Raw genomic sequence first — 27863 nt, 5'->3', positions numbered from 1 at the left:
CTTGTGAACAAGGGAAACCGAAATTATCATACATCGCGTCTGGTCTTGGTTCTCAAGCTGCTGTGGGACGCCTAAAAAGAATGAAAGCTTAGGAAATCCGCAGAAACCAGATCCAGAAACTGGCGTTAAACCGCCGAGGGAAACAAAAGCTTCCAAGCGACCTGAGGGTCGGCCAAAACCGAAGGGAAATGCCAAATGCTCAAAGGGAAAAAAAGTTAACAAGGCTGTTCTAAAAGAAACACAAAAAGTCTACAAAGCTCCTCAGCAACGGAAGGATCCTTGTCAAAATGCTAATCAAGCAGAAGAATTGTGCGCTTCTGTTGATAAAACACAAATTTGTGACCCTTATAAGGATCACCTATTGAGACCTTGCAATTGTTGGGAACTGAGAGTGAAACCTGTTCGCAAAAAATCTAATTACTACTCAAAGTTATTTTTCTGCTCGTGCTTTGCTAAATTTCGTAATAAGAGAAAGAAACTCCGTCCTGCACCCTGTCAAAGGTATTATTGCCTTTACAACTTGAAAAGATCTGAGTTTGATGCACCGGTTCCTTGTATAAAATGTACTCACAATTGTAAAGCCCGATACTTCGAAGCAAATGGAAAGGTTTGTTTGCAAAATACGAGGTTCAATATCGATTATTCAGTACAAACGAGTAATTGCAGTATGTACAGGAATTACCCAAAACGATACCTCAGCCGGGTTCGAACTTGCAGTCAAAGACGTCAATATGTTCAAAATCATCAAAAAGTAGTTGCGAAGCTACCAACAGCCAGAACCCCGATTCAATTGCGAGAAAAGCCGCTCAAACCAAGAAAAATTTTAATGACTCTTCTGCGGACAATATCTTTGAAAAGAGATCCTTGCCGAAAGAAAAAAAGGGCGAGGAGTAAGTTGCAAATATATTGTCTTTAAGTGTTCACAAATTTTGGGACATTCATGTATGTCAATTGATACTACGATTTGATATGCTGAAGATTTGAAACCGGATTCACTGACGGCTTCTAACAATTCGTTTTTTAACTTGGATACGAATGAACGTATTGCGATGATTTTGGTCTCAATCGGTGGTGTTATTTGTAACTTAAAACCGAAGAGATTTTTAGTAAATTCGGCCAAGTTGTTTCTGCGTTTTGTCTGAAAGTATTATTTTCGCAAATAATAGAAATTTCGAGAAGTTCTACAACCTGCTCTTTCAGGCGGATCAGTTTTCCCGCTTGTTTCCAAAGTATTAAATTACCTAGAAATTATTTCATCCTTAAAGGTATTTCAATAATTCCATAGTGTTCGCGGATTTAAATTCTAGACTAATTTCTTTTTCGATAAAAATGTTTTCGGATGGTAAAAAAATTTACAGTCACTTTAAAAAGTATGCAATTTGTTCGTCCAACAGGAAACCGGAAAAGCGAAAGTCACCTAAGCCTTCAAAGAAATCGAAAAAGGTGACTCATTGTGTTGCTAATGAATCAGGGCCCGATATTCCATTGTCGATACCCACGGAAAACGAGAGTTCCCCGAATAAGGTGAGCCTGTATAATTATTGAAGAAAATGTGCATTGTACTTCATCAGATTTATTCCTTTATGAATTAATCTAAGATATCGAGTGATTTTCCAGTCAATGGGTATGGTATCCATAAAACAGAGCAAAAGACTATCGTCAGTGATTTATACTTTTCAGGTATCCGAAGAAGGTGTGAAGAACAAGGTAACTTGTATTCCGTTCATTAAATTTCAATAAGTGATTCAAGAAGTGAATTTTTGCGTCAATGAAAACAGGGTGGCGACAATTTTACTGAAATAAAATTCCCTAAATTTTCACGGAAATAATTGCAGTATTCCTTCACCTTTTGCCACCAAATTTTCAAAACTTTGATCGGCGTTTACCGCCAACGACAAATTAAATTCGGGAAAAACACGAATATCGAACGATAGTATTTCGACAAGTATGTTTGGCTGACAATGAATTTATTACGAAGCACAATTGGCGTTTTCAAATTACTTTGGGAAAGAACAAGGAAAAAATAAATTTTTCTCGGTTGAACAACGTGGTTCCTTGATTATCTCCGGTTTTCTTGATTTTTCGCCACCCTGGGTAAGTGGCGAAAATATTTATAATAGTCGATTAAAGATGTTAGAAGTTATTAGGATATTATAAAATCGAATAAGCAAAACTTACCTGCCGTGCAGCCTGACTAGACACGGTTTTCAGAACTTCCCGAGCTATGTCTCCTTACTTAGATAGGCATTCATTTGACATAGGTAAAAAAGACATGTATGCGATGCCCGGAAAAAATTTCGTGTAAGGCCTCGTGCAAGAAACTATCTTTTGCAAGCTGTTCGGACTTGCAGGATTACAAATTGAAGAATGGGGATAAAAAGAGAACTGCAATGAGTGTTGTTTTTGATATTGTTTTTTGGCCGTACGTTTTTTGGCCTTGTCGAAACCCTTGTAAATAGTGTTGTGGCTAATAATAAAGTAATAAAAATATTTATAATATATATATAATGAAATTAGACTATAGGTAATCAATGTTTATATCGTATAAACGTATAAAACCATCGACTGAAACCTCAGGTAAAATTTTTCAGAATTCTTTGGAGAATAGATTTGTCAGTCATTTGTACGACGGTCGTTTCTATAGATGTTCTACGATTTCATTTAGCTAACATTGAGCATATGTTTACATGTGTACAGGTATTTTGATTGAGTGAAATAATTGTTCCTAATACGAATTATTTATTAGACACGGTAATACATATAAAAATTTTATTGGCTTTACGTAGAAACAATTTTATCAAAGTGTTGTGTTTGGTATGTCCTCTTTAATGCCTACCTGAACACTCACTAGCATTTGATCGTGCGCATAATGTATCACAAGAAATATAGTATGTATATTATTATTAGGTATGTATCTATATTAAAACATTCATGTGCAATGGCTTACCAGATCGCTGACTATATGATCGTGCTATACGACATTACCATTTTAAAAAATATAGTAGAAAATAATGCCATGTTTTGACTGTACGATAGGCCTCAAAAACGGAAACGTAACGCGAAATCTGATTTTAGAAATGATACAGATCAGTCTATGACTATGATGTCACATGGTTCATTAGTCAATTTGAGTCAATCAGGAATTTTTATGAGACTTTTGTACCCTTATTCTCTGGCCTTGGATTTTCAATGATTACTAATAATAGTAGTAAATATAGGAACAAGAATGTTTGCATAGGGTATTTACAGAAAATAATATATTTCTATAAATTAGAACCCACAATCTTACATTGCATCGATCGTCGATATTCTGCCAATTTTCATTTTTTGTCGATGCAACTACTTTGTTTTTTTTTTTTTTTTCTTTCTTTCTTTCTTTAGTATTAAAGTCAACCATAACTTCAGGTATTGATGGGAATTTTGGTTTGAAATGAAATGCACGATAACTAACATTTTTATGAACGTTTGGCAAGCGAAAGTCGAAAATATGGGTGTTTTTTCATGATTCCTTAATCAATCAATTTCCATTCATTAATTATGCAAAACTTTACTTCAGAAAGCAAAATTTTTTAAAGGTACTCATTAAAAATGATTGCACCTAAGCTTTTGAAGTTTAAAATTTTTTTAAGATTGTGAAGTTAATATTAGTCAATTTATTGCTGTACTTCTAAATTTTCATCGCTTTATTAGGATTTTCGATTTCATTAAAAATCTATAACTCTTGATCCATAGGTGCATACATGCATCTCAGATAAAAGCTTAAATTAATTGCGTGTTCCGTGGACAAAATTCTTTATAAAAGATGACCATGTTTAGTAATGGAACATGGTAAAGCTGTCTTGAACCCCGAGAACAATAAATGTAAAAATTTTGAACTATGAATCTACGAAAAAACATTATAAACCGGGATTTCATTAACAAAATAAAAACTTGTTCGTTAGACTTGCAAGACCTGTTATTTCACAGTTGCTACGTATACTTGGCTTATTGTTAGTTCTGAAAGAGTGCAAATTGGAGAAAATTATGTTTTTATAGAATGGTTATCTATTTTGCGGTGTAATAGCAACAAAACTGTTAAGGTCGAAAATAGGTAATCGTTACACCTGGTAAAGCCAAACAGAAACGCTCCATATACTCAGAGTTAGAGTTAGAGTATAATTCTAAAAAACCAAGGCATATCAATTTTCATCAGATGAAACAAAACGTTTTTCTTAACACTCAACGACTGCGCGAATGGAAACTATTACTTCATTTATACGACAGTTTTCGTTCGACAGTTATTATTTTGAATGTGAGATACACGCACTTTTACCACCGATTGAATAAAATCAGTTATAGTAAACACCGGAATGAAAATGACGTCGTATAAACGTAGTCTATAATAATTTCAACTTGTTGAGAAGTTAGTATAGTTGTTAAGTTAACTGGGAAGACTGCAAATGTTCCAGTAAGAATCGAGACATTTTTTCTTCGTTTATTTCTGATTTACTCCATCTTTCAATTTCAACTTATTTTAAATTTTACTTATTTTGACGTTTTATCAATTTGACCGACAAGCCATGGATCTTAATTTATTTCCGATTGCCCATTGAATAAAGCCGAATATGATTAATTATTCTGAAATATAATTCGAATAGTTCTTCCATAAATATACTAGACTTAATTGATTATTACTTTTGATTGCAGATGATTCTATCAACACTGACTACACATTACATGAAACATAGAAATTTTTAAAACTTGCGAGATGTACAATATTTCTGTGTGGTTTTCAAAATTTCAAATACAATGCGTAAAATATTATAATCTATAAATGAATTGATCCTTCAGTTATCTAACCGCTACAGGCGCAGACATGTTGTAAACTTAGATTTCTTCTGGTTTTTCTGCGACATACGCTACATAATACATATGTACATATCAACTCTCTATCTCTCGCTCTCGTTTTCTTTTCACCTTATAGATATAAATAAACTCGATAACTAGTATGAATATTATTATTAACTGACGCGTTACTATATTGTTAATTTAAATTATTATAAAGATAACAATAAAAAATAATAGGTAATTGCTAATTATCATACTAATGAAGTAAAGCTGGCATTAGTCGTCGATACTCAGCTAATTATGCAAGTTTTGTATAATATAAACTCCTAATATACAGTTAGCAGCAGCGATTTGAACTTTTTTCAACTCTACGATCGACCGTTAAGCGATCTGGTGCTTCCTGAGGTTCACTACCGGCTGTTTTTTCTAAAATAGCCTCTGCGAGTTCGATAAATGCTCGCTCGATGTTTACGTTTGACTTGGCTGATGTTTCCATGAATTTTATTCCATGCTCTCTACCTATCTGTAACCGATTATGAAACAATCAACATTTCAATGGAAAAAGTTTGTAAACAGAACTTCAATTTTACATTGGAAAACAGTGGTTTGCTAGATAACTGAAAAAAACAATGTATGAATATGAAATATTAAATGGAAGACACACTTTAGCTCGTGCATCAGTCACTAGTGGTACCGCCATTGGTCAGGTCGAACTTTTGTATACTTTTGTGCTTACAAGTCGATCTGTACATAGCTAACCGTAGTGATTTTGCTGATAAATTAAGAGTAAATGGTTGAGGATGTTGTAGTTATCAATCAATACTCACTGCTTCGCCTCTTTCCGTGCTAACAACACGCTTTTCATGCATGTCACATTTGTTGCCCAATATCATCTTCTCGACATCCTCATTAGCGTGCTAGTGAAAAAAAAAATAACTATGAATATCTGTATTACAGGTCTACATATGTTGAATATGCAAATTTCCGAACTTGTATAAAAAAAAAGTAATTGATGTGCGCGTTTTTTTTTTTTTTTTTTTTTTTTTTGTTCCTATTCAGACAGACTCAACAAATGTGTACTACTAATGATTATATTCTGTGCTGGATAAAATCCTGTTTGAGTGGTTGTCTATCATCGCTGTGTTTCCATGAAGCAGATATTATAGCACAATTTTTTTGATACTCACTTCATCAATGTATCTCAGCCATTTGACAATGTTTTCAAAACTCTTGCCATTTGTAATATCATATATGAGCATGATTCCCATAGCACCTCTGTAGTACGAAGTTGTTATAGTGTGGAATCTTTCCTGACCAGCTGTGTCCCTGAAAAATGTTATTGATAATACATAAGTGCATAACGTTTTACTACAAGTAATTGCGTGCTGGAAGATATAGGATAGTCATTTGACTAGAAGCAGACGTCCACCTTTGTCGTTTGATAATGAGATGGAATTTCTGTACACAACTTTCCAGAAAAAGACGGACTTAGTTACGATTGGTAGGAAATTTCTAGGAAAACAGGTATAGCACAAATTTCTCGGGCAAATGGAAAAAAAATAGCTCATATCACTTCCTTGACTTTTCCAACTCCCCAAAAGCACTGATTGTTTTCAATATTACGCATTTTCTATGCAATGGTAGCAAACCAGATAACACTGTCTTGCACATAAGTAAGGCATTGTTAAAAAATGGCTGAAAAACTTACCATATTTGTAGTTTGATCTTCTTCCCTCTTAGTTCCACTGTTTTTATCTTGAAATCAATACCTGAACACGACAGTTGTTTTATTATTACTATCGTTATTGACACTATCATTAGTATTACATCACATTTAACATATTTATTATGATGAGGAGTAAACTATTGTAATGACTTGAGGCAGTATTTGCGTTTTAAAATGTTACCTCCCACAGTACCATAAGATAGAATAAGAGAACTCTACACTACTAATGAGCGTACTGTTTAATGAGTTTTGAAATCTATGATCTGCCTGTGAACATAATTAGTTATTGACACTCATTCACCCTGAATACATTCTGTTTGCACAGTTGCTGCAAAATAGCGTTTTCCAATGTTTTTGTTTTTCCGTTTGTAATTTACAATAGAAATGTATTAAAGATCAATTGTTACAACTTTATATCAGATAATCAATGGAGTAATACCTATATAAACGTGCATAAAAAGCAAGCTAGAAGACAGAGAAGAGAGCTTCAACGATATTAGAAGCAGATTGTTTTAAACTTGAAAGTTTATCTTGTAGAGTGATAAATGAAAAATGTGCTCTTGAAATTTTTTTCCATTGGAAACGGCCAACATCATCAAGTATAATGAATTTCCTCTGCTTGTTATTCGAAAGTCAACATAAAGTTTTTTTATCAGCATCTTCAATGCCTTATCTAAGGAAATTGTACATGAGTAGTGAATCATGTCCATTACACATTTCTGACTGGCACAAAGATTACCATTTAGGTATTCCTCCAAGATAACATCGTCCATAATGAATATTAACCAACGTGTCAAAATGGTTTTTGGATTGCTTGATAAAGAGGCATAAAAACAAAATTACAAATCAATTGTACCTTTGTTCATCATGCAGTTCATAGTAATTAAGTATCTAATTAAGACAATATGGACCAAAACAAAAAAAATTACTAGCAAAGCCATGACTAACATAAAATAAGCACTATAAACAACGACCTAATGAGTTTGGATGTTGTGTTTTTTACAAGTAATTATTAACGTTCTCAATATCTAAAAGTACATAATCACATGATATTATCTTGTGACGATTAATCTATTGTAGAAAATAACTCTGAATAAGTAAACATGGACTGTAAATTCGGCTGATTAGGCACAAAATTAGCCACGGGCAAAGCAATATGGTACTGAGAAGTAAGCTATCATTAGGTCGTTTAAGGCGAACTATTTGAAAAAAAAATACAGAAAACTTTGTGTTAGGTAGTCTCAAGTTTTTTTTTTTTATGTTAATTTAGTGTAGTGTAACAAACAGTTTAGCGGTTGTTTTAAAATTAAATACAGCATAGTTAGAGTGCTGAGTACATTTAAATTCTCTGTCACCAGATATCACAGTGCGACATGTCCATTGCCAATAGTAACTGGTTAGTTTTTAATAATAAGCGCATGCGTCAATTTTTACTTTTGTCATCTACTTCGACGATTGTCTTCCATTAAACGTTAATAGATACGAAAAATTAAACAGCCTAGGTTGAAAGAATTGAGACCACAGAAGGGAGAAGTTTTAAATATTATTAATCCACACCTGATCTACTAACTTTGCATGGAATAAAGCCTGATGATTTTTTAATATATTGGAATAACCTGTATAATATTATTCTATCAGCGAGACTACAGGCCAAAGATTGAAAAATACACACCAGAGGAGATGCTTCTGCCGAGAGATATAATCTGTCTATCTAATTGAATGTTCAGATAACTATCTATCTACAATTCGAAAAAAAAGAAAAGAAAAAAATAAAAATAAAATAAAAACATGTTTGGTGGAAAAAAAAAAAAAAAAATTTTTGGAAAATAAGAAAACAAACCCCATTGCCGAAACTGAATTCCAGGATGTGAAGAATTTTTAAAACAATTACCTGAGCATCTTTCCAAGTTAAGGAATAGATCGCACAGCAACGCCAGTGGCAGTGGGGTGCCATTTGGAGGAATGCGCGGTCAATAACTCAGTCCCGAATCAACCAGGTAATGCGGTAGGAGCATCTCTGCAATCCAGTTGTCGACGGTACAGGCTAAGTACAGCCTTCCACAGCTTTCCCGCAGGAAGACGATTGGATACTACCATGGGCCTAACGTGACAAGGGCCTAATTAAATTTAATGACTAAATCAATTGGAGCTACCCGAGAATTTTGGAAGACCCGTTGAAAGGGACAGATGTCTGTCACGCGTGTCCACAAATGTGGAACACACTACTGACTGACGTAGAAGGGCCACAGGTAAAGGATTAGCAATGAGACTAACAAGGAAAGGTATATCAAGTTCTTTAAAAAAAATTTCACTACCCTCTACTGCCTGTACCGCTGTGAGATTTATCTCGCAATCTAACAATATTTCTAAACTTATTCCAATTCTAGTCTTGGTCTAAAGACTCTGTTAGTAGTACTCGCAATCACAGCAAGTGATGTAAACAATAACCATGCAGCCCATGCAAGCTCTGTATTTATGAATAAGCTTTAGCAAATAGTTTTACAAAATAATTTCCATGAAAATGAAATTAAAACTTAAGAAAAATGTGTATGTTTACTATTATGCAGTAAAGCAGTCCGTCAAACCTTACACACACAACAACCTACTATTACTATGCCATTAATATTTGAATACAAGCTTAAAATCTGCAACTGAATCGTTTTTCATTTCATTTTTTATGAGCTTGTGAATGTCATTCGAAATTGTTCAATCCGGTAGCCTCTGATGGCTCAAAGCAGCATTGGCGGATGGTCATTTGACTGTCATGCGCTTGGCAGCTGGCCAGTTTGAAATTACTGTAATTCACAAACAAAAACTTTCCTAGCAAAATTAAATAATGTTTTCGTCGCAGATTTTTGCCAGGAACATATAGATAGCCTATGGGGCGATACTCCTGGGTCACCCTGTATACATACAAGGTTTAAGATTGTGAAGATTCACCAATCAGGTACCAAAATGCAATAACAGCTACTAGCAATGATCATCTGAAAATTGTAACTGGTTACAAAGGATTTCTAATCTCTATTTCAAACGAAATTCTTCACAAGCTCTTTCTGACAGCTATGAAGTTAACAATTTTTATTGCGACCTGAAATTACTGGCTACAAACTGAAACTTAAATTGTACATTTCTCAACCATATAGCATTAATTTTGAAATTGGTTTATTTCATATCGATGTAATTGAATATTGAACAGTCCTCATTTAGGGAAAAGCAATATGTATCTGAAGTTTTGATTGATCAAACTTGATCAAAAACTCTAACTATCACTAATACAAATTTCCAATAATCGACAAGCTTGATCGATCTAAACTTCAGGTACATATATATTACTTTGTTCGTAATATTTACGATATCTTTTAACAGTGAATAATATTTTTTCACGGTATATACTGAAATTATTAGTATTATAGTAGTACAGACTTCGGATAATAGTAATACCGTCGAGATACTATCGATGTTCATATACAATCGACACTAAAGACGATGACGCATGAGCTTTCACTGAAACAATGAATAAAAGATACAAAAATGAAGAGCAAAGCATTCATTATTCCTGATCTATAGTTGACTCAGAGTGTCATCCATGCGTCATGCCTGTAGTGATACACCCTTAACACGATTTTAACGTGAGTTATTATTAGTTGTGACAAATATAATATGATTAAAGAAAATATGATCGCAATGAAGCAAGAACCGTCTTATTTTTGTACCATCGGTTACAACTACTATCTCAGCCAGGCTGGCTCAAAAGTAACTCAAAGATGTTTCCGTCACACCTAGAGTCAATTGTTTCAATAACTTGAAGTGATCAAAAGTTTACATCGACAGTCCCATCTTCGAGATTGAAGAAATTAAAAACTTTAGCGAAGAAGCTGGATTGATTTTATAATACAAAGTCCAGGTGGGACGGTGTTATTTCCATGCAACATCTGGTAATAATTACAGAATGAAAGAAAATTAATAATAAATCATTAAAGATTGTCTCTTATCTTATGGTAATGCGGTGAGATAGTAATAAATGAAATATATGTGTATAATATAATATAATATAATGAGTTAAATGGAGAAAGTGTATGCTACAGAATTTTTCTCTACTCTTCGGAGCAGTTTACTGGCTCACCTTCAATACGTCATGTATTATTGATCAATTTAAATGATCTAGCTCGCATAATGAGATCGGATCTCAGTAAAAGAAATATCTATTTATAGCCAAAGAATTTCAGTCTTGGGGAACAAAGCATGCAGCAGCTAGATTGCATCCTATGCGTCTTGTACCAACGTATGTGGTATTAATAATTAACATATTCAAGGATTTAATTGACTGGCAATAATAATATGGCGCGTTAAAGTTGCAAAATGTTAAAAAATGACGAGTTTTATTAAAGCCATCAATCAATTTCATACACGTACACTATTGTGCATGCAATTGATGCATGTTTGTATACGAGCATGAATTTTCTTTGAACCTAACAAGTACAAGTCATTTGTTTTTACAACTGTGTCGTCATCGTCAGGAATGAATGTGTAACGGACTTTGAATAGATGAGATTCAAGAAGATAATATTTCTTACCTATCGTAGAGAGAAATGTTGTCGTGAAAGCATCGTCCGAAAATCTGAATAAAATACACGTTTTTCCAACACCAGAATCGCCAATCAATAGCAATTTAAATAAAAGGTCGTACGTTTTCTTTGCCATCTCACTCGAAACTCGTGTTTCCTATGTAAGTATCCTCTTCCACGGCTGTGTTAAAGTGAAAACAAGATTTAATTCTAGAAACAACCAATAACACTTGCTTTTTTCCGATTATTTTTCGATCTTTTCTTTTTATAGTAGTACACACTGAAGTGTTGCTTCTTTCGATGACCGCAAATCACTCGAATCGCATGGAGATTGCGCGGTCACTTTGGTCACTCCTTGTCTTTTTTTCCACCACAAGCCGTAGCTATTTTCAGAGTGGTTGCGATGAATTGAACGGGAATAAATCGAACGAACGTCGGATCTTATCGGATCGTGCAAACAGGCTACTACAAATCTACGAACTCATCACTTATATTAAATTCATCGGTCAGCCTGCGAACAAAAAACCATCTCAAGATGGCTGACACGTGGAGGTTAAAGAGAAGGAGAATCAATTCGACGTGTGAACGGATGGTTGTCGAACAATGGTACATGCTTTAGCCGCTACATGCGCAGCGAGCACTTAGTCTTGTTCAGCCAATGAAAACGGTAGAAATTAGAAATTATTAGAAATTAGATTTTAAAAAACTAGTAATACGCATTCAATGCGCACTTTCGATGCGTTCCGAAATTAGTTGGCTGTGGTGAAAACTCCCTAGGAGAGAGGTAGAGCTACGCGCGAACATGCCAGCGCAAAAGAGATAAAAGATCGTTGGCAACACTGGAAGCCAATTTCGGAACCATTCGGAACGCACCTTCAGTCTAATATCGCTTTTCCCGCCTTGCGGAAAGAGAAAGAGAACGGCGACGATCATCTCAGTCATTCGATCTTGGCTTCAGCAGCCTGTAAGACCGCGTAGGCTATCTCTATAAGCCTGTAGTACATACATACCACCATATAAATTGACCTAAGCTTTTGACAGATCTCGGGAAAATACAAAGTCGAGCTTCCGGGAATTTGACAACCAGATGATCTGACATTAGTAAAATCCAAGTCACATGGCATGCTGATCAAGTTACTCAGGTAATAAAATTACTGCTGCCCTTCTCTTTTCAATGAATTTAATTTAGTTTGATCATCATTTATTTTATATGTTGATTTTTTTGTAGACAATGCTGCGTTTGTACCGTTATTTACTTTGCATTTATCTTCCTAGGAGATTTCGCTTCGCTATGATGAGACCTCCCGCTGATGGTACTTAACAGCGTCTTTCTTGTTAGGCGATGTTGCGCAAAGTCATTTCAGCATCAGCGATGTCCAATGAGCCAACACCTGTTTCTGCGACATCAAATAATGATGGAAATGCACTTTACACTCCACTCAGCTCATTTCTTCGTACGTAATTTGTTTCTAAAATTTATTGGCAATGGTTAATTAAATTTTATGGTACAAATATGTTTTTTAATTTGTTATAATGCATTAATATTTTTCAGAGATGTGGTATCAGATATTTCTCTCGGCATTATTTTCGTCCATATTTGTCCATACTATTGCAGCAGCAATTTGTTTTGCCACATTGCGAAAACATAAATATGGAAAGTAAGTTCATGGATGTCTTTTGTGTCTTTTGCATTTTGAAAAACGCCGACCGAATAGCTGTATTTGTTGATTTCTACTTTTACTTACATAAAGCAAGATAATTTTATTTTATCTAGGTTCTTCCCACTGCTAATAATAATAATGGGAGTATTGCTGCCGTTAACGTCAGGAATTCTAAGTTCCGCAGCAGTAGCATTTGTCTACGGTGCATCAGGCTATCAGATGCTGCCTTTGTATGCTTTACTATGGGGTATCGGACAAACTGTAATGGCTGCTTGTGTTGGATTCACAAGGATATTAGCTACTTTGTAACAGGAAGCTTAAATGAACGATGCCAATATTGTACAGTGTAAGTTATGCAGATGGATATCAATCATTAACCAGTAAGAGTTCTACAGAAAGATAAAATAATCTTCTCATGAAAGTTTTCTATGTAAATATCATCTTGTGAAAATTACAAGCCGTGGTAAGACAAAAATCACGCATCGAGATATTTTTTTCATATGAATTTGACTAACTAAATGTTACCCTGATTTCTTTAAACAATTAACAAAAGTCTTTGGAATTACTAGATACAGTATCTGTATACATGGTGTTCGAGGAAGCTCTATTAAGTAGTACTGACTGACTGAACGTTGTAAATATCCGAAATACATGTGTAGATGTATACTTATAAATGTAAGAATTTGTTAATGTCATGGTATTATATGGTGGTACAAGAGTTGCAGATAAATTGTACCTACTATAATATAGTTTGTTTGCCGGCTAAAGCTCTCTGCTCTTATACTTTGTGTATACATCGAACATAATGCAGAATAATATTTTTGTGCCATCAATTAATTTTCAAGTTTTTATAAAATGCAGTATGTTTTTTCTTCTCTCTCCTCCAGACTTATCAAGGTGTCTACTATATGAATGATTTGTAAACCTGGAGTTCCATGCAAAATCCTATGCGTTTTTCCACCCATCATCTTCGATTAGATCCATAATTTGTTTTTATCGTTTGAGTTCTAAGAAGGCTTTCTGGCTATTCCAGATAGAATTAAACCAAAAATTTTTCAAATCATGCCAAAATAACCAGAAGCATGCTCCCTCCTGCAAAACTTTTTTCTATACCTTCAACCCTTCAGTTGATGATACGAGGTATAACTGTCAAATCCAATTTTTTACAAAACTTTATACGAAATGAATTATCAATATCCATAATTTTGCGATTCAGTTAATTTCTATAGATTGAATATTTACACATGAACACGCGCTCACAAGGCTGAACAATTATTTTCTAATCTAAAACTAACTAAATTTTGTGTGAAATCAGCAAATATATGTGATTCTATTCTTTTCACCTATTTTCCTGAAATGAATTTGAATGCATGTTTTAAATAGTATTTAATTTCTTCAATGTTGAGTCGAGAATGATGGATAAGATTATTTTAGGAAGGATGAGTATGAAAATGCATCTTTTTTGTATGAAACGTTTCCACCTAAACCGAATAGTTTAGGTGAAAAATATGATTTACATTGTAAATGGGTCATTAGGCGGTGCGAAAAATTGAAAAAAGAAGTGCCGCTTTTTTGGTGATGAAATCTGGTTTCTTATCATTTAAGTACACTTCAAAAAATTTCTTGGTCTAAATCCGTTCGGACAGGCTTTCAATTCTCAAAAGACACTATATTTAAAAAAAACTATTCTTAAGATTGGTTTCCTCAACAGTTAGAAGGTTCCCCTCAAGGTCCAAGCATAGTAAAAACAATTATGGATCAAACCAGAAATGACATAAGCAAAAGTATACGACGTATCATGAAATGCTAAAAATATTAATTTAACAATACTTCACATAACGTCCGAGCTTTACTTTTAATGCATTCTATCCTACGTGGCAATTTTGAGTTCAGGGAGATTTCGTATTTCAAACAAGGCAGCAATAATTTATCCTAATATGTAATTAGTATAATAAATATAGCGTGAAGTCCTAATCAGGTGTATAAAAATACAACTTAGATTTAATATGATATCGGGACCTTGGAAATAAATGTTAAGTGTGAAAGACTGAATATTTTTCTCATTTTTTTTGCTGTTCATGTTTATATTAGTACTAGTATATTTCGATTTTAAATCGAGGGTAATTGGGTTTTTATGGTTAATTCTTATAAACCAATAAACGGTCTCCTGGGTCAAAATAATCGGAAGAATCCTGATTCAGTTATACCAGCAAAAATAATACGATTCATTTTTTTTTACAATTATATTAAATAAGTGTAAATCATTCTCAGGTTTGCTTAGAAGTTTTTAAATTTAGTTGACCCTCAGACACATAATATCTTCAGTCAATACCGAAAATCCTATTATCCACATGTGGTCCATTCGGAATGATGAAGAAAAATTAAATTTGGATTTTCGCGCCAATTGCAACGGAATAGTATTGCGCATGCGTCATTATTGTCATTAAAGAGAGAAATGAGAAGTCATTTTCCTCTTTTTACATGCGTGACCACGCGGCATGCTAATGATGCTAAACACATTGTAAATGGCGTTCAAGCGGGACCGTCCGAAGCAAGTACCATGGTTTTCGCTGTAAGTAATGATTACTAGCGATTCTTATCCTTTTGAAAAACTGGAATTCATTCCATTCGTCGGAGTACTCTGAAGTCACGTAGCTTTCAAGTGTCCTTTCCGAATTGAACTCGCTGTCAACATAACATAACCTCTAGTTATACTTTTCAGCGCCGAGTGGCACGATGTTTACGAACAAATTTATTCCAACGATACGATTGAGCAGATTAAAGGCTACGAGAGGCTGCTGGTATGGAAAGCGAGGCTTCCGAAATTGCCAGTCGGTGTCGAATGCACGCTGGCTATTATGCAAGTCTGCCTCAGAGACAGGGAAATCACCCCAAAGATTGACAGAGGAGATTTACCGGCTTACTATGAGAACGACCTCTGCCTGATGTACTCAACAACGATCATGAGGTTCCTTAATCACATAACCAACATCGGTGAAACTAAGCAATCTTCCCTTTTTCAAATAGCTAAGCAGCTCAATATTCCACGATGGATTGTCAACATACGACACGATGCTGCACACGGCCATGAATTACCATCGATCGATGTATTGCGTATAGCTACAAATATGCTACTCGATTGGCTACATGTAAGTTAGAGTTGTTGCATATTGTCATACAACGAAAGGAAGAAAACTGAGCAATACATCTCGGTACTTCCCTATAATTTTTAAGATTCGAGTAGACGTAGAGAAAAAAATGCAAGTTTATCGTAGAAGCAAACTAAATAGAATTTAGTTCATTTTGTAGAATGTTCATTTATGATTATGAAATTCTTCTGTCACATAACTGTGAATGGTGAATTCACCTTGCAGAAACAGTATGCACGGAGTCTCAATTCCCTAGTCTTCAGCTAATGAAAAGAATTTCTATTATGATTTTGTTTTACATTTTGAAGGAAGAATATTGGGCAGCAGAATTGAAAGCTATGAAAGACGATATTACTAAACAAGTGGAGGAAGAGAATGAGCCAGATGAAGCACAGACGTTAACGGATTTAATTGAATTGTGGATCGCAATTGGTTTATACATCCATGCTGGTTACGCCTCGATAAAAGACATACCTGATGCACAGTTAAGGTAAGAGAATCAGTTTGAAGGAATAATCAGTGACTTCCGATTTCATTAGATATAAGGTGAAATTATTCTCTATTTGCTATTCCTCTTACTGTTAGAGAAACGTTGAGCGACTTACGAGCATACACTCTGAATGTGCCAAACAACGAAAATACAGAATACACCGATATTGACGTCAATACAGAAACTCGAAATGATACTGATCCTCGCTATGACGAGAAACACGAACTCATAGCAGAACAAAGCAATCTTTTGTGTCAAATATCCAGATATTTAGGCAAAAACAAATTTCTACCAAATAAAGACGAAATTATTTTGAATGTTCTACTTGGAGGGGAAGCGTTCCTTCCAAGTGAAGAATTTCTTGAGATATTTGAGAGAAGAAAGAGATCAAGTTCAGATACTGAAAACTGTAATTGTCTTCCGTCACGTTTCATCAACTTTTGGTTAGAGTTTATAAAACTGTTACATGAGAAGGAAATTTTACAAAAACTAATACTGCGGCTATTGGAACTGCTAAATGATGAGAAAGAGAATGAACAAAAGCATCTTATTGCATCTCTGTGGATGAAATATATAGCGTCTAGTCTATGCAAAATCAAATTAGCTCAAAAAATCAAACATAGGATGGAACATCTCGTAGAAAACAAAAGGAGAAGAACTTCATCAACTACATTGTCTCTTAAAATTCAAGATGAAGTCGATAGAAACTTTCCCGAACTTAGAGACATTTCATGGCTCAATGTCTCAGGTGAAATACCCAGCTTTCTGACTAACATAAATTTTGTTAGAACAATAATTTCTAATCTGAACAGCAAATTTTCGAACCATTTCGTTGAACCACTTCTGGAACTGATAACACCCAGCATAAGGAATGACGTCAGAGAAAATCTTATTGATTTCATCAGTATTTATACAGCGGGACAAAATATTGAAGACGAGAAATTAGTTGGTAAAGATAATGTCAAAAGCATCAATGATTTTACTGCATTGTTTGAAGATCATACCAATGAAAGTATCAGAAGTGATGAAAGATTGGATCAGTCCAATTCCGAAGATAATATCGAAATAGCAGATCTAACAACCAGAAGTTCAAACTGGATACTTGAAACAGGTACAGTTATGTTGTCAACTACGAACTGGTATTTCAGTTCAAACTCAACCGTCAGAAAAATATCTAACTATTGGAAAAATAGCATGTTTTGTTACATTAACTGTAAAATACACCTATTTTTCATAGAAACATGTGTTGACTGGGGAAGTTGTCCGATTGGAATACTACCATGGCAGTTGGAGTCGATGGATACAGTGGATACGTATTCGGTAGTGAATATAATAACTGATAAGGGTTCCAAAGATGCTGATATCGTGCCAGGAATTGTCAACAGTAAAAGTTTCATGATGAGAAGTAAAATAAATTGGAATAGCGTTTTGGGAAAAAAGAAGAGACCAAAACGGAAAAAAAATCTCGAAAACATTGATAAAATGGTCGATATGGCAATTCAAATTGTGAAAAAAAGCTGTTAAATTTACAAGTTTTACTTCAGGCGTATATTGTGGACGTTTTTAACAAATTTCTCTTTTCCAACATGTTCCTCATCCGTAGTTTAATCCAATGTATACCAACTTACAATCAGGTATGTAGAATTGCGATGATCAAATATTCCGTAAAATGATTAGTCGTACCTGAAAGATAGGGGGCAAGTAGGCATACATATGCACTTTAGGGTATTGATAGTGAATGTCAATGATTTTAGAGAGAGTTTATTTGCTTCAGCGTTTAACAAAGTTTTCTTCTGACATTGAACACAGCTAAAAAAAAATGGTTTAAAACTATGCATGCCATTTTGAATTGAAATAGGTATATAAACTAGATTTCAAAGGCTCATTTTGATATAAAAATATATTTGTTGGTATACGCGAGTATACATAATAGTTTGTATACCATTTCATATACGTAATAGTAGCAATTATTAAATGTAAAATTCGTTAAATATCGTTAGGAATAAATATCAAGCACTTTATATACTTTCCTCACAATGATGGTACCTTTTTTACTATTACATATCACTATTTGCTACTGAGTAAATAACAAACGAATAGCGTAAATACTTTAACGATAATTTATATTTATTTTTTGTAATATTGACTAGAATGAATTTTAACGTGCCAGGCAGTTAATAACAGTAACTTATCTTCAATGTATCATGAATTATATTTTGAATTTTTCAAATTTGTACTAGGCATTATAGTTCTTTTTTTTCGTTTTTGTTTCTGTGATTCTGAAACAGTTTCTACACTTTGCTACTGTTAGCTCTCGACAAAACGGTTCATGTGAATGGCATGCTTTTCGGCATGGTAGGTTTTGAAAATTTGACTCAACACTGGTGAAGCTTCTGGGTCATTTATCCAGATATTTGCTGACTTTGGACTCTCTAGCATCGATAAGTATGCTGAAAGATGTAAATTTTATTCTCAAGTATGAACTCGTAAATTTAATCTAATAGAAAACTTCGTTTGTTGTTTACTTACCTAGTAACATTTTTGGACTGGTGAGACTGAGTTGTATGTGAGGATTTGACATAATTGCTTTATAAATTGGCCCATCCGGGTCCAGGCCTTCGTCCAAGTCTTCTAAGCTAGGGCGTCTCTCACCTAAGAGCCATTCACACTGAAAATATAAACAACTATTGAAGAAGGTGATATGAATAGTAACAAGTCTGCTTTTGCTTTGACATTTAATGTGAAATTTGGAACTTATTTTGTTGTTGACACACAAAAAAATCGGAATTATACCAATGGTCATGGTCGATGTTTTATTTGTTGTGGAATTGAAGTTGACTGTCATTAATATTTGTTACTAATTTTTCTCGAATGTTTTAGATTATACAAGAATCGAAATTCTAGCAACTCACTGCATTTGGTTGATTATTTCCAGTGACTTTCAGTGCTTCTATGATTTTTTTTTCATCAAACCCCATCTCTTGAAGTGAGGACATCACTTTTGTGTTTGGTTTGAAATCGAGTTTTTTGAACTGTCGAAAAGATTCTAACAGTACAGCGACGACGTTAATCAAGTTCGGCTCTCTTTTGGAACTCTGACTACCTGTTCAACAATCATCCAACATTGAGTTGAGGACCATATTCTTATTCTGGATAAATTATCACCTTAAGTCGTAATCAAAGCTAGTTTTCGGCAAAGAGGAACGTATTAAACTCAATTTCCCTAAGTGGTAAGAGAACATGCCATAAAGTAATTGTAAGATGAGCAACTTAGCTAAATCGCAAAATTACCTCCTTTGAACAAATCGACACATGCTTCCTTGAGACTTCTCCTTCTGCCCGAAGTACCTGAGGAACTAGGTCCTCCTGTATCCACATCCAGACTCGCGTCTAACGATGGTAGCTCAAAATCTTCTTCATCTGGATCATCTCCATGCTCTATGAGCCACTCAAGTGCTTCAGAAGTATTCATCCTTAGGAGTGATGAATAAAAAAGTAAGAAATAGAAATTTGTACATTCAAATAATGACGCTAAATGTTACTCACTTCCTGAGACGCAGAGCTTTCAATACTTTCTTCTCCGAGAAGCCCATATCCATGAGATATTTAACAGACTTGGGATCATTTGGTGGTTTGCATCTGGCCTCCCATCTTTCCCTAATTACCTCATAAATTTTACCCGCTTCAGGACTGTGGTTCAAGAGCTTTGCAGAAGTCTGGACCAGTGTGATGAGAATCTTTCTTATTTCATTCTGAAACTGTACGTGTTATGCATTTAATAGCGATGGCCACTAAGCTAACAATAATCAATACATTGATTAATCGAGCTCAAAAAAATAATCGAACACGACTCAATTGAATCGGTCAAAGTTAATTGAATAATTGATTATTTCATATTTTTTTGAAATGGTGCATATGAAACCGAAATCTCATAAATTTCAGTATGTAGTCTTAATAGTGGAAAAGTGTTTTGATGATTTATAGTTTCATTCAAAATATTTTTCAATTTCAGGTGAAAATATTCATTTATCTTCCACTAATTATATCAAATGGGTACTTACAATTGGTAAGTGAGGCAATGCTAATAATTGATACTCTAATCACATAAATTGACATTGCATTGGGTCATTAATGGGAAAAATAACAAAAACCGATTATGAGAAAAAATAATTAATTATACTCAATCAATTTGGAAAAAATAATCGATTTTCGATTATTTTTTATCATTCTGAGTGTTTAATCATTGTATTCTGTTAACATTTATCATTAGTCTATTGATTACTAATGCACTTTCTTACCTCGATATACTTTTCAAAATGTTCCAATAAAACTTATTTTTCTAAAAATAAAATAACACTGGAAACTCATACTTTATCGTTATGAAATATTTACATCAGCTGGGCAATCGGCACTCGGTGCAGGTCGTGATGGGTTTTTAATCGGAAGTCCTGCGGTGATTCGAGCTATCACCTCCTCACTAGGTCCTTTTAATACCTCTTCGGTTAGATTTTCTTTTATTATAACTGGATGGATCTCAACCATCAGCAACTCATCTGAAAATTAAAAAATAATGCAAAGCTTTATTTTTCTCTAACAGAGATCATCAAAGGAAACAACCATTGAACCAGCCTTGATTATTTTCCAAAATATCATTTTGCTTTTGAAGTGAAACTTCTTTAGTGGAAGTAATAACAGAATGTTGTAAAATATGATGTTTTGAAATGCAAACTATGTACAGGATTCCCTATCCTCAGTCTCCCCTATCTGTTACTGAGTTGTTCAAGTCACCGTAAATCATTCATAAATTTTAGAAATTTCACTTCTGTTGCGCGTGTTACTGCACACACGTTTTTTTACGTTTATAGCAATACTCCCATCAGATTTACTTCCAAGTTTTGTAATACTCACCAAACTTTTCAATACCCTCTTCCTCTGCCTTTTTTTCATCAGATAATGACTTTAGTTTTGTCGCATGAACTAATCTAAAGCATGATGAAGGCTTTGATGTGTCTTGTCCATAAAAGTGTTTAGTTGCAACTGTTTTAATTTTTTCTATAGTAAAGTCTGGCTTGATGTTGATGCCAAACACGTGTCCCTCCAAACTGAAATTATCATTGTAGTGATCATGTTCTCCTTATTCTTCAGAAATTTTGTAACGTAATGAATGTATCTGAGTAATTTCTGAAATTTGGGTACACTAAATATCGTGCCTATTCTGCTCAGCTTTTGAAATTGATGAACTTTATAATACAACTGCCAAAAATTTTCTACACAATAATGTTGTGACTAGTTAAATGTTTAATATCTTTAACTTCGTTAATGACATTATTACATACAATATGTTTTGATACTTAATTCTACATAAGTGTGAGATTCTTATTCAGAATCACCAGGACAATCAAGAAAATGGATATTAACTCCTTGCCGTACTGGGCCCAAGCGATAGAAGACGCGTGCTAAATAGGCCGAGTGATGCTTAGAACAGCAGTAATACGAGCCCAATCTTCAGACATAATGAAACATTAATCTCTTTCTAACGTGATAAAAAGCAACAATAAATATAATAGCAACTTGCATGCACATGGTGGTTTTTTATAGATTCTAAGAATATTTTTTTTACTGAAAGGAAATATAATGCGCCTTTTAACAATTTCACACTACGAGAATCATTGGTCGAATATTTTTTCAGAGTAAATGAAAGACAAACCTGATAATGTTGACTGAGAAACTCTCGGGGCTTGACTGTGGTGACACAAACATTGTGGCACCTGAATTTCTAGAGGGATTTCCTGGGTCCGCAGAGGAGAGAGCAGAGGAGCGTCTCCCGGGTTCTCGAGAGCTCCGTCTGCTACTCCAGGCTTCCAGTATTTGTCCACGCATCCATGGAAACATCAAGTAGCCCTGAACAATAAAAAAACTAATACAAGTGTTGTCTGTCATTTTGTGCGAGTTTGAAGCAGTGTCAGAATACACATGTCTTTGATCACAATGTAGTTCTAGTATTAGGTGATTTATAAGTGCCATTTGAAATCGTCGTGAACTCAGAGGAATGACGTGAAATTCATGGCTGATTATGAACCAGCAATTTGGGATTATGCATTTCTCTATGTGAAAGATTTAGGTTAGCCCGGGTTCGAGTGCTCAAGTATGCGAAGTTGACATATCCCAAAGGCGGTGCGAGTGCATCACGATTACACTGAATTTTTTACTTCCGAAAGCGTTGAAAATTACTTGGCCTTGAAATTCCGGCAGCCGTTATTTTACCTTGAATATTTCCGTTCGTAATATTTTGACGTTTGACCGTAACGGCGGCCATTTGCACGCAGTTCAAACAATGTTGCCAACTCGGATTATCGTAATCCCTCTAGGGTCCCTGTCAAATCCCGCCAAAATCCGCCAAACTCATCTGCATTATTTTCCACGAAAAAATCACCGAACTGGCTAGGTTTTCCGCCAAAAAAAACACGTTCACACAACTTCAGAAACCGAACCTGACGGATCAAAAGTTAGAGGCAAAAAACGGAAGACGTATTTTCTCTATTTTTCTGCTGCTGGTCTTTGCGTCGTCATTTCTCTGCTGTTGGTCCTACGCTCTTTTTGCTGTGTTTTCTGAGTTTCCGGGCGTCCAATTGATCATGAAAGGGTCATACGAATCGATTTCGAGACGAAAAATTTTTGGCTTCGAAAATCACGAAAACACTTAGGCTAACCCCTTTGAATTTTTGGCGAAAATTTCGACGATTCTGGAAAGTGCTGCAATTAATTCTTTGAACCACTGTTCCAACGTAATTTTGCGACAGAAATCGATTGAGCGCGGTCCGAAGATACTGCGAGCAATGAATCAAAAGTTACGGCCGAAAAACGAGTTACTTCGTATTCTTATTCTTTTGCTGTTCGTCTTCGCTACGTAATTTTTCTGCTGTTGGTCATACCCTGTCATTGCTGTATGTTTTGCGTTTCAGGGGTATCAATTCTTCTGGAAAGGCTCGTACAAACTGATTACGAGACAGAAGATTCTTCACTCAAAGAAAAGGAAGGCTAACCCCTTTGGATTTTTGGTGAATATTTCGAGGAATTCAAGAGATGCTGCAAACAATTCTCTGATGCACTATTCCGACGTTTTTTGGGGAGAAATCGACTGCCTTCAGTTTTCACTCGCAGCAAACAACGGATTAGAAAGAACCGCAACAAAACACGGAATTCGCAACAGGTTGTTCAAAACATGCGTCAGGAAAATAACAACCACTACAACGTTAGGTTCTGTTTATTGTAAGTTTGAGTTTGCTCAATACGTTCTTATCCTAATACAAGCGTTCAGATAGAAGTGTATAGTATGTCATAAAATTACCGAATATTGTAGAATCGGATAGAGAAAATGTACACAAATATGATTTATTCTTTCATAACAATGCTGACGATGACAATACGGTTTAAGAGTAAAATACGCTAAGCTGAATGTAAAGAGTAGTATATGGAATGGTTATCATTGTGGTTCCTGAATTTATATTAAGAACCGCAGTGCGCACAGGTGCACTGCACCTGCATATGATATGATATGTATATCACTGTATTCTTTTATATAACCTGAATTGAAATAAATGTAAAAATGAACTTCTGTGTGTTTTCTTCATATTTCCTCAACTGTCGGTCCTATGTTTTCTTTGATGTCTTTTTCTGGTTGCTCAATTCTTCCAGCAAGGATCATACAGATCAGTTCAGAGATGAAACTATTCTTACTTAAAAGAAAGTAAGGCTGAATGACGTCTTTGGAGTTTAAGTGTAAATTTTAATTTGAATAATGCTGCCTGAATGCTGATTTTATGTAAAATTGGGTAAATCGGAGAAATTTCTGCAAAAAATTACTCCTGGTATCAGGAGAACATCTGAGCCAAGGAGGTCTTCCAAAAACAGGGACTGATTGATTGACTGCTTGCGACGTTGATACTGTGTGCTTCTATGCATGCCTGCTTGCTCGAGAAGGCATGCGATCGCTTGCTTACATGCTACAGCCACTTAGAATTAAGCAAATCGGAGAAATTTCAGCGAAAAATTACTCCTGGTATCAGGAGAACATCTCAGCCGAGGAGCTCTTCCAAAAACAGGGACTGATTGATTGACTGCTTGCGACGTTGATACTGTGTGCTTCTATGCATGCCTGCTTGCTTGAGAAGGCATGCGATCGCTTGCTTACATGCTACAGCCACTTAGAATTAGGCAAATCGGAGAAATTTCAGCGAAAAATTACTCCTGGTATCAGGAGAACATCTCAGCCGAGGAGCTCTTCCAAAAACAGGGACTGATTGATTGACTGCTTGCGACGTTGATACTGTGTGCTTCTATGCATGCCTGCTTGCTTGAGAAGGCATGCGATCGCTTGCTTACATGCTACAGCCACTTAGAATTAAGCAAATCGGAGAAATTTTAGCGAAAAATTACTCCTGGTATCAGGAGAACATCTCAGCCGAGGAGCTCTTCCAAAAACAGGGACTGATTGATTGACTGCTTGCGCCGTTGATACTGTGTGCTTCTATGCATGCCTGCTTGCTTGAGAAGGCATGCGATCGCTTGCTTACATGCTACAGCCACTTAGAATTAAGCAAATCGGAGAAATTTCAGCGAAAAATTACTCCTGGTATCAGGAGAACATCTCAGCCGAGGAGCTCTTCCAAAAACAGGGACTGATTGATTGACTGCTTGCGACGTTGATACTGTGCGCTTCTATGCATGCCTGCTTGCTCGAGAAGGCATGCGATCGCTTGCTTACATGCTACAGCCACTTAGAATTAAGCAAATCGGAGAAATTTCAGCGAAAAATTACTCCTGGTATCAGGAGAACATCTCAGCCGAGGAGCTCTTCCAAAAACAGGGACTGATTGATTGACTGCTTGCGACGTTGATACTGTGTGCTTCTATGCATGCCTGCTTGCTTGAGAAGGCATGCCATCGCTTGCTTACATGCTACAGCCACTTAGAATTAAGCAAATCGGAGAAATTTCAGCGAAAAATTACTCCTGGTATCAGGAGAACATCTCAGCCGAGGAGCTCTTCCAAAAACAGGGACTGATTGATTGACTACTTGCGACGTTGATACTGTGTGCTTCTATGCATGCCTACTTCCTTGAGAAGGCATGCGATCGCTTGCTTACATGCTACAGCCACTTAGAATTAAGCAAATCGGAGAAATTTCAGCGAAAAATTACTCCTGGTATCAGGAGAACATCTCAGCCGAGGAGCTCTTCCAAAAACAGGGACTGATTGATTGACTGCTTGTGACGTTGATACTGTGTGCTTACATGCATGCCTACTTACTTGAGAAGGCATGCGATCGCTTGCTTACATGCTACAGCCACTTAGAATTAAGCAAATCGGAGAAATTTCAGCGAAAAATTACTCCTGGTATCAGGAGAACATCTCAGCCGAGGAGCTCTTCCAAAAACAGGGACTGATTGATTGACTGCTTGCGACGTTGATACTGTGTGCTTCTATGCATGCCTGCTTGCTTGAGAAGGCATGCGATCGCTTGCTTACATGCTACAGCCACTTAGAATTAAGCAAATCGGAGAAATTTCAGCGAAAAATTACTCCTGGTATCAGGAGAACATCTCAGCCGAGGAGCTCTTCCAAAAACAGGGACTGATTGATTGACTGCTTGCGCCGTTGATACTGTGTGCTTCTATGCATGCCTACTTACTTGAGAAGGCATGCGATCGCTTGCTTACATGCTACAGCCACTTAGAATTAAGCAAATCGGAGAAATTTCAGTGAAAAATTACTCCTGGTATCAGGAGAACATCTCAGCCGAGGAGCTCTTCCAAAAACAGGGACTGATTGATTGACTGCTTGCGACGTTGATACTGTGTGCTTCTATGCATGCCTACTTCCTTGAGAAGGCATGCGATCGCTTGCTTACATGCTACAGCCACTTAGAATTAAGCAAATCGGAGAAATTTCAGCGAAAAATTACTCCTGGTATCAGGAGAACATCTCAGCCGAGGAGCTCTTCCAAAAACAGGGACTGATTGATTGACTGCTTGCGACGTTGATACTGTGTGCTTCTATGCATGCCTGCTTGCTTGAGAAGGCATGCGATCGCTTGCTTACATGCTACAGCCACTTAGAATTAGGCAAATCGGAGAAATTTCAGCGAAAAATTACTCCTGGTATCAGGAGAACATCTCAGCCGAGGAGCTCTTCCAAAAACAGGGACTGATTGATTGACTGCTTGCGACGTTGATACTGTGTGCTTCTATGCATGCCTGCTTGCTTGAGAAGGCATGCGATCGCTTGCTTACATGCTACAGCCACTTAGAATTAGGCAAATCGGAGAAATTTCAGCGAAAAATTACTCCTGGTATCAGGAGAACATCTCAGCCGAGGAGCTCTTCCAAAAACAGGGACTGATTGATTGACTGCTTGCGACGTTGATACTGTGTGCTTCTATGCATGCCTGCTTGCTTGAGAAGGCATGCGATCGCTTGCTTACATGCTACAGCCACTTAGAATTAAGCAAATCGGAGAAATTTTAGCGAAAAATTACTCCTGGTATCAAGAGAACATCTGAGCCGAGGAGGTCTCTGATAAATGGGTATGGTTGCCTTCAATTAGGCACTCATACATGACGTGAGATTGGTTGCCTATAATTAGGCACTCTGATGTTACGTAAGATTGGTTGCCTATAATTAGGCACTTGTACTGTACGTAAGATTGGTTGCCTATAATTAGGCACTCTTAAGGTATGTAAGATTAGTTGCCTATCATTAGGCACTTTCACGGTATGTAAGATTGGTTGTCTATAATTGGGCGCCCATACATTATGTAAAATTGGTTGCCTCTAATTAGGCGGCTTGAAAATGAACCGAAACGACCCTCGTCGATTACGCTATCATCACTTTGTTACTTAGACACAATTTTGTGGAAATTTCTGATGACATGCAGTGGGGACAGGTGAGACACAAGTCATAAATTCTATATTCATATTTTTATTCAGGCTCAACAGACATGTTATCAACGGTTAGTTCTATCGACATAAAATTCTTATTTTGTATTCAAATTCATATAAAAATAATAAACAAGAAGATTGGTTACAGAAACCAAAAAATAAAATACCTGCAACTATATCTCTGGTGAATATAGAGTTAAGCTTGATAATCCTAATGAAATTGTTAATACTAAGTTGAAACGCTTCAGCATTATAGGTAAGGAATTAAGTGAGGCAATAGCTCAGCCTCCTATTTCTAAAATTAAATTCCTACCCCTTTGAATTCTTGGCGAAAATTTTGCCGACCTTGAAACATGCTAGAAGCAATATTTTGATGCACTATATCGACGTAATTTTGAGCGATAAATTGATTGCACGCAGTACAAATACGCTGCGAGCAATGTATCGAGAGTTCCAGGCAAAAAACGTGATATTTCCTACATACGTTCTCTGCTGTTGATCCAAGG

The 27863-nt window shown here is 35.7% G+C and overlaps 5 protein-coding genes across 5 annotated transcripts in view; 2 read left to right on the top strand and 3 right to left on the bottom strand.

The window, feature by feature from the left end:
• The window catches only part of LOC124405424 (protein lifeguard 1-like), a 339693-nt gene that overhangs the window by 13258 nt on the left and 298572 nt on the right, over window positions 1-27863 (bottom strand). The window lies entirely within an intron of this gene.
• LOC124405428 (ras-related protein Rab-10) lies at window positions 2723-11638 on the bottom strand. The gene is made up of 5 exons (XM_046880306.1): window positions 11128-11638; window positions 6536-6596; window positions 6015-6153; window positions 5655-5744; window positions 2723-5350 (listed from the first exon to the last, which is right to left on the bottom strand). Exons 1-5 carry the CDS (start codon window positions 11252-11254, stop codon window positions 5165-5167), a joined length of 603 nt encoding a protein of 200 aa, XP_046736262.1. The 5' UTR covers window positions 11255-11638; the 3' UTR covers window positions 2723-5164.
• Window positions 12120-14356, top strand: LOC124405429 (transmembrane protein 170A). The gene is made up of 4 exons (XM_046880307.1): window positions 12120-12260; window positions 12394-12572; window positions 12671-12776; window positions 12893-14356. Exons 2-4 carry the CDS (start codon window positions 12461-12463, stop codon window positions 13086-13088), a joined length of 414 nt encoding a protein of 137 aa, XP_046736263.1. The 5' UTR covers window positions 12120-12260; window positions 12394-12460; the 3' UTR covers window positions 13089-14356.
• LOC124405420 (protein LAS1) lies at window positions 15260-18728 on the top strand. Its single transcript, XM_046880293.1, has 5 exons — window positions 15260-15351; window positions 15502-15928; window positions 16237-16418; window positions 16514-17529; window positions 17656-18728. Exons 1-5 carry the CDS (start codon window positions 15305-15307, stop codon window positions 17940-17942), a joined length of 1959 nt encoding a protein of 652 aa, XP_046736249.1. The 5' UTR covers window positions 15260-15304; the 3' UTR covers window positions 17943-18728.
• On the bottom strand, window positions 18682-22310 carry LOC124405422 (ubiquitin-associated domain-containing protein 1). Its single transcript, XM_046880295.1, has 8 exons — window positions 22126-22310; window positions 21327-21520; window positions 20811-20971; window positions 19965-20176; window positions 19710-19891; window positions 19331-19521; window positions 18948-19086; window positions 18682-18868 (listed from the first exon to the last, which is right to left on the bottom strand). The coding sequence occupies exons 1-8, from the start codon at window positions 22308-22310 to the stop codon at window positions 18726-18728; spliced, it is 1407 nt and encodes a 468-aa protein (XP_046736251.1). The 3' UTR covers window positions 18682-18725.

This window comes from Diprion similis, chromosome 4, assembly GCF_021155765.1.
Source record: "Diprion similis isolate iyDipSimi1 chromosome 4, iyDipSimi1.1, whole genome shotgun sequence".
NCBI classification, from domain to species: domain Eukaryota; kingdom Metazoa; phylum Arthropoda; class Insecta; order Hymenoptera; family Diprionidae; genus Diprion; species Diprion similis.
Note: the sequence above shows the minus strand (reverse complement) of the source record. Positions and strands in the feature narration are given on the sequence as shown.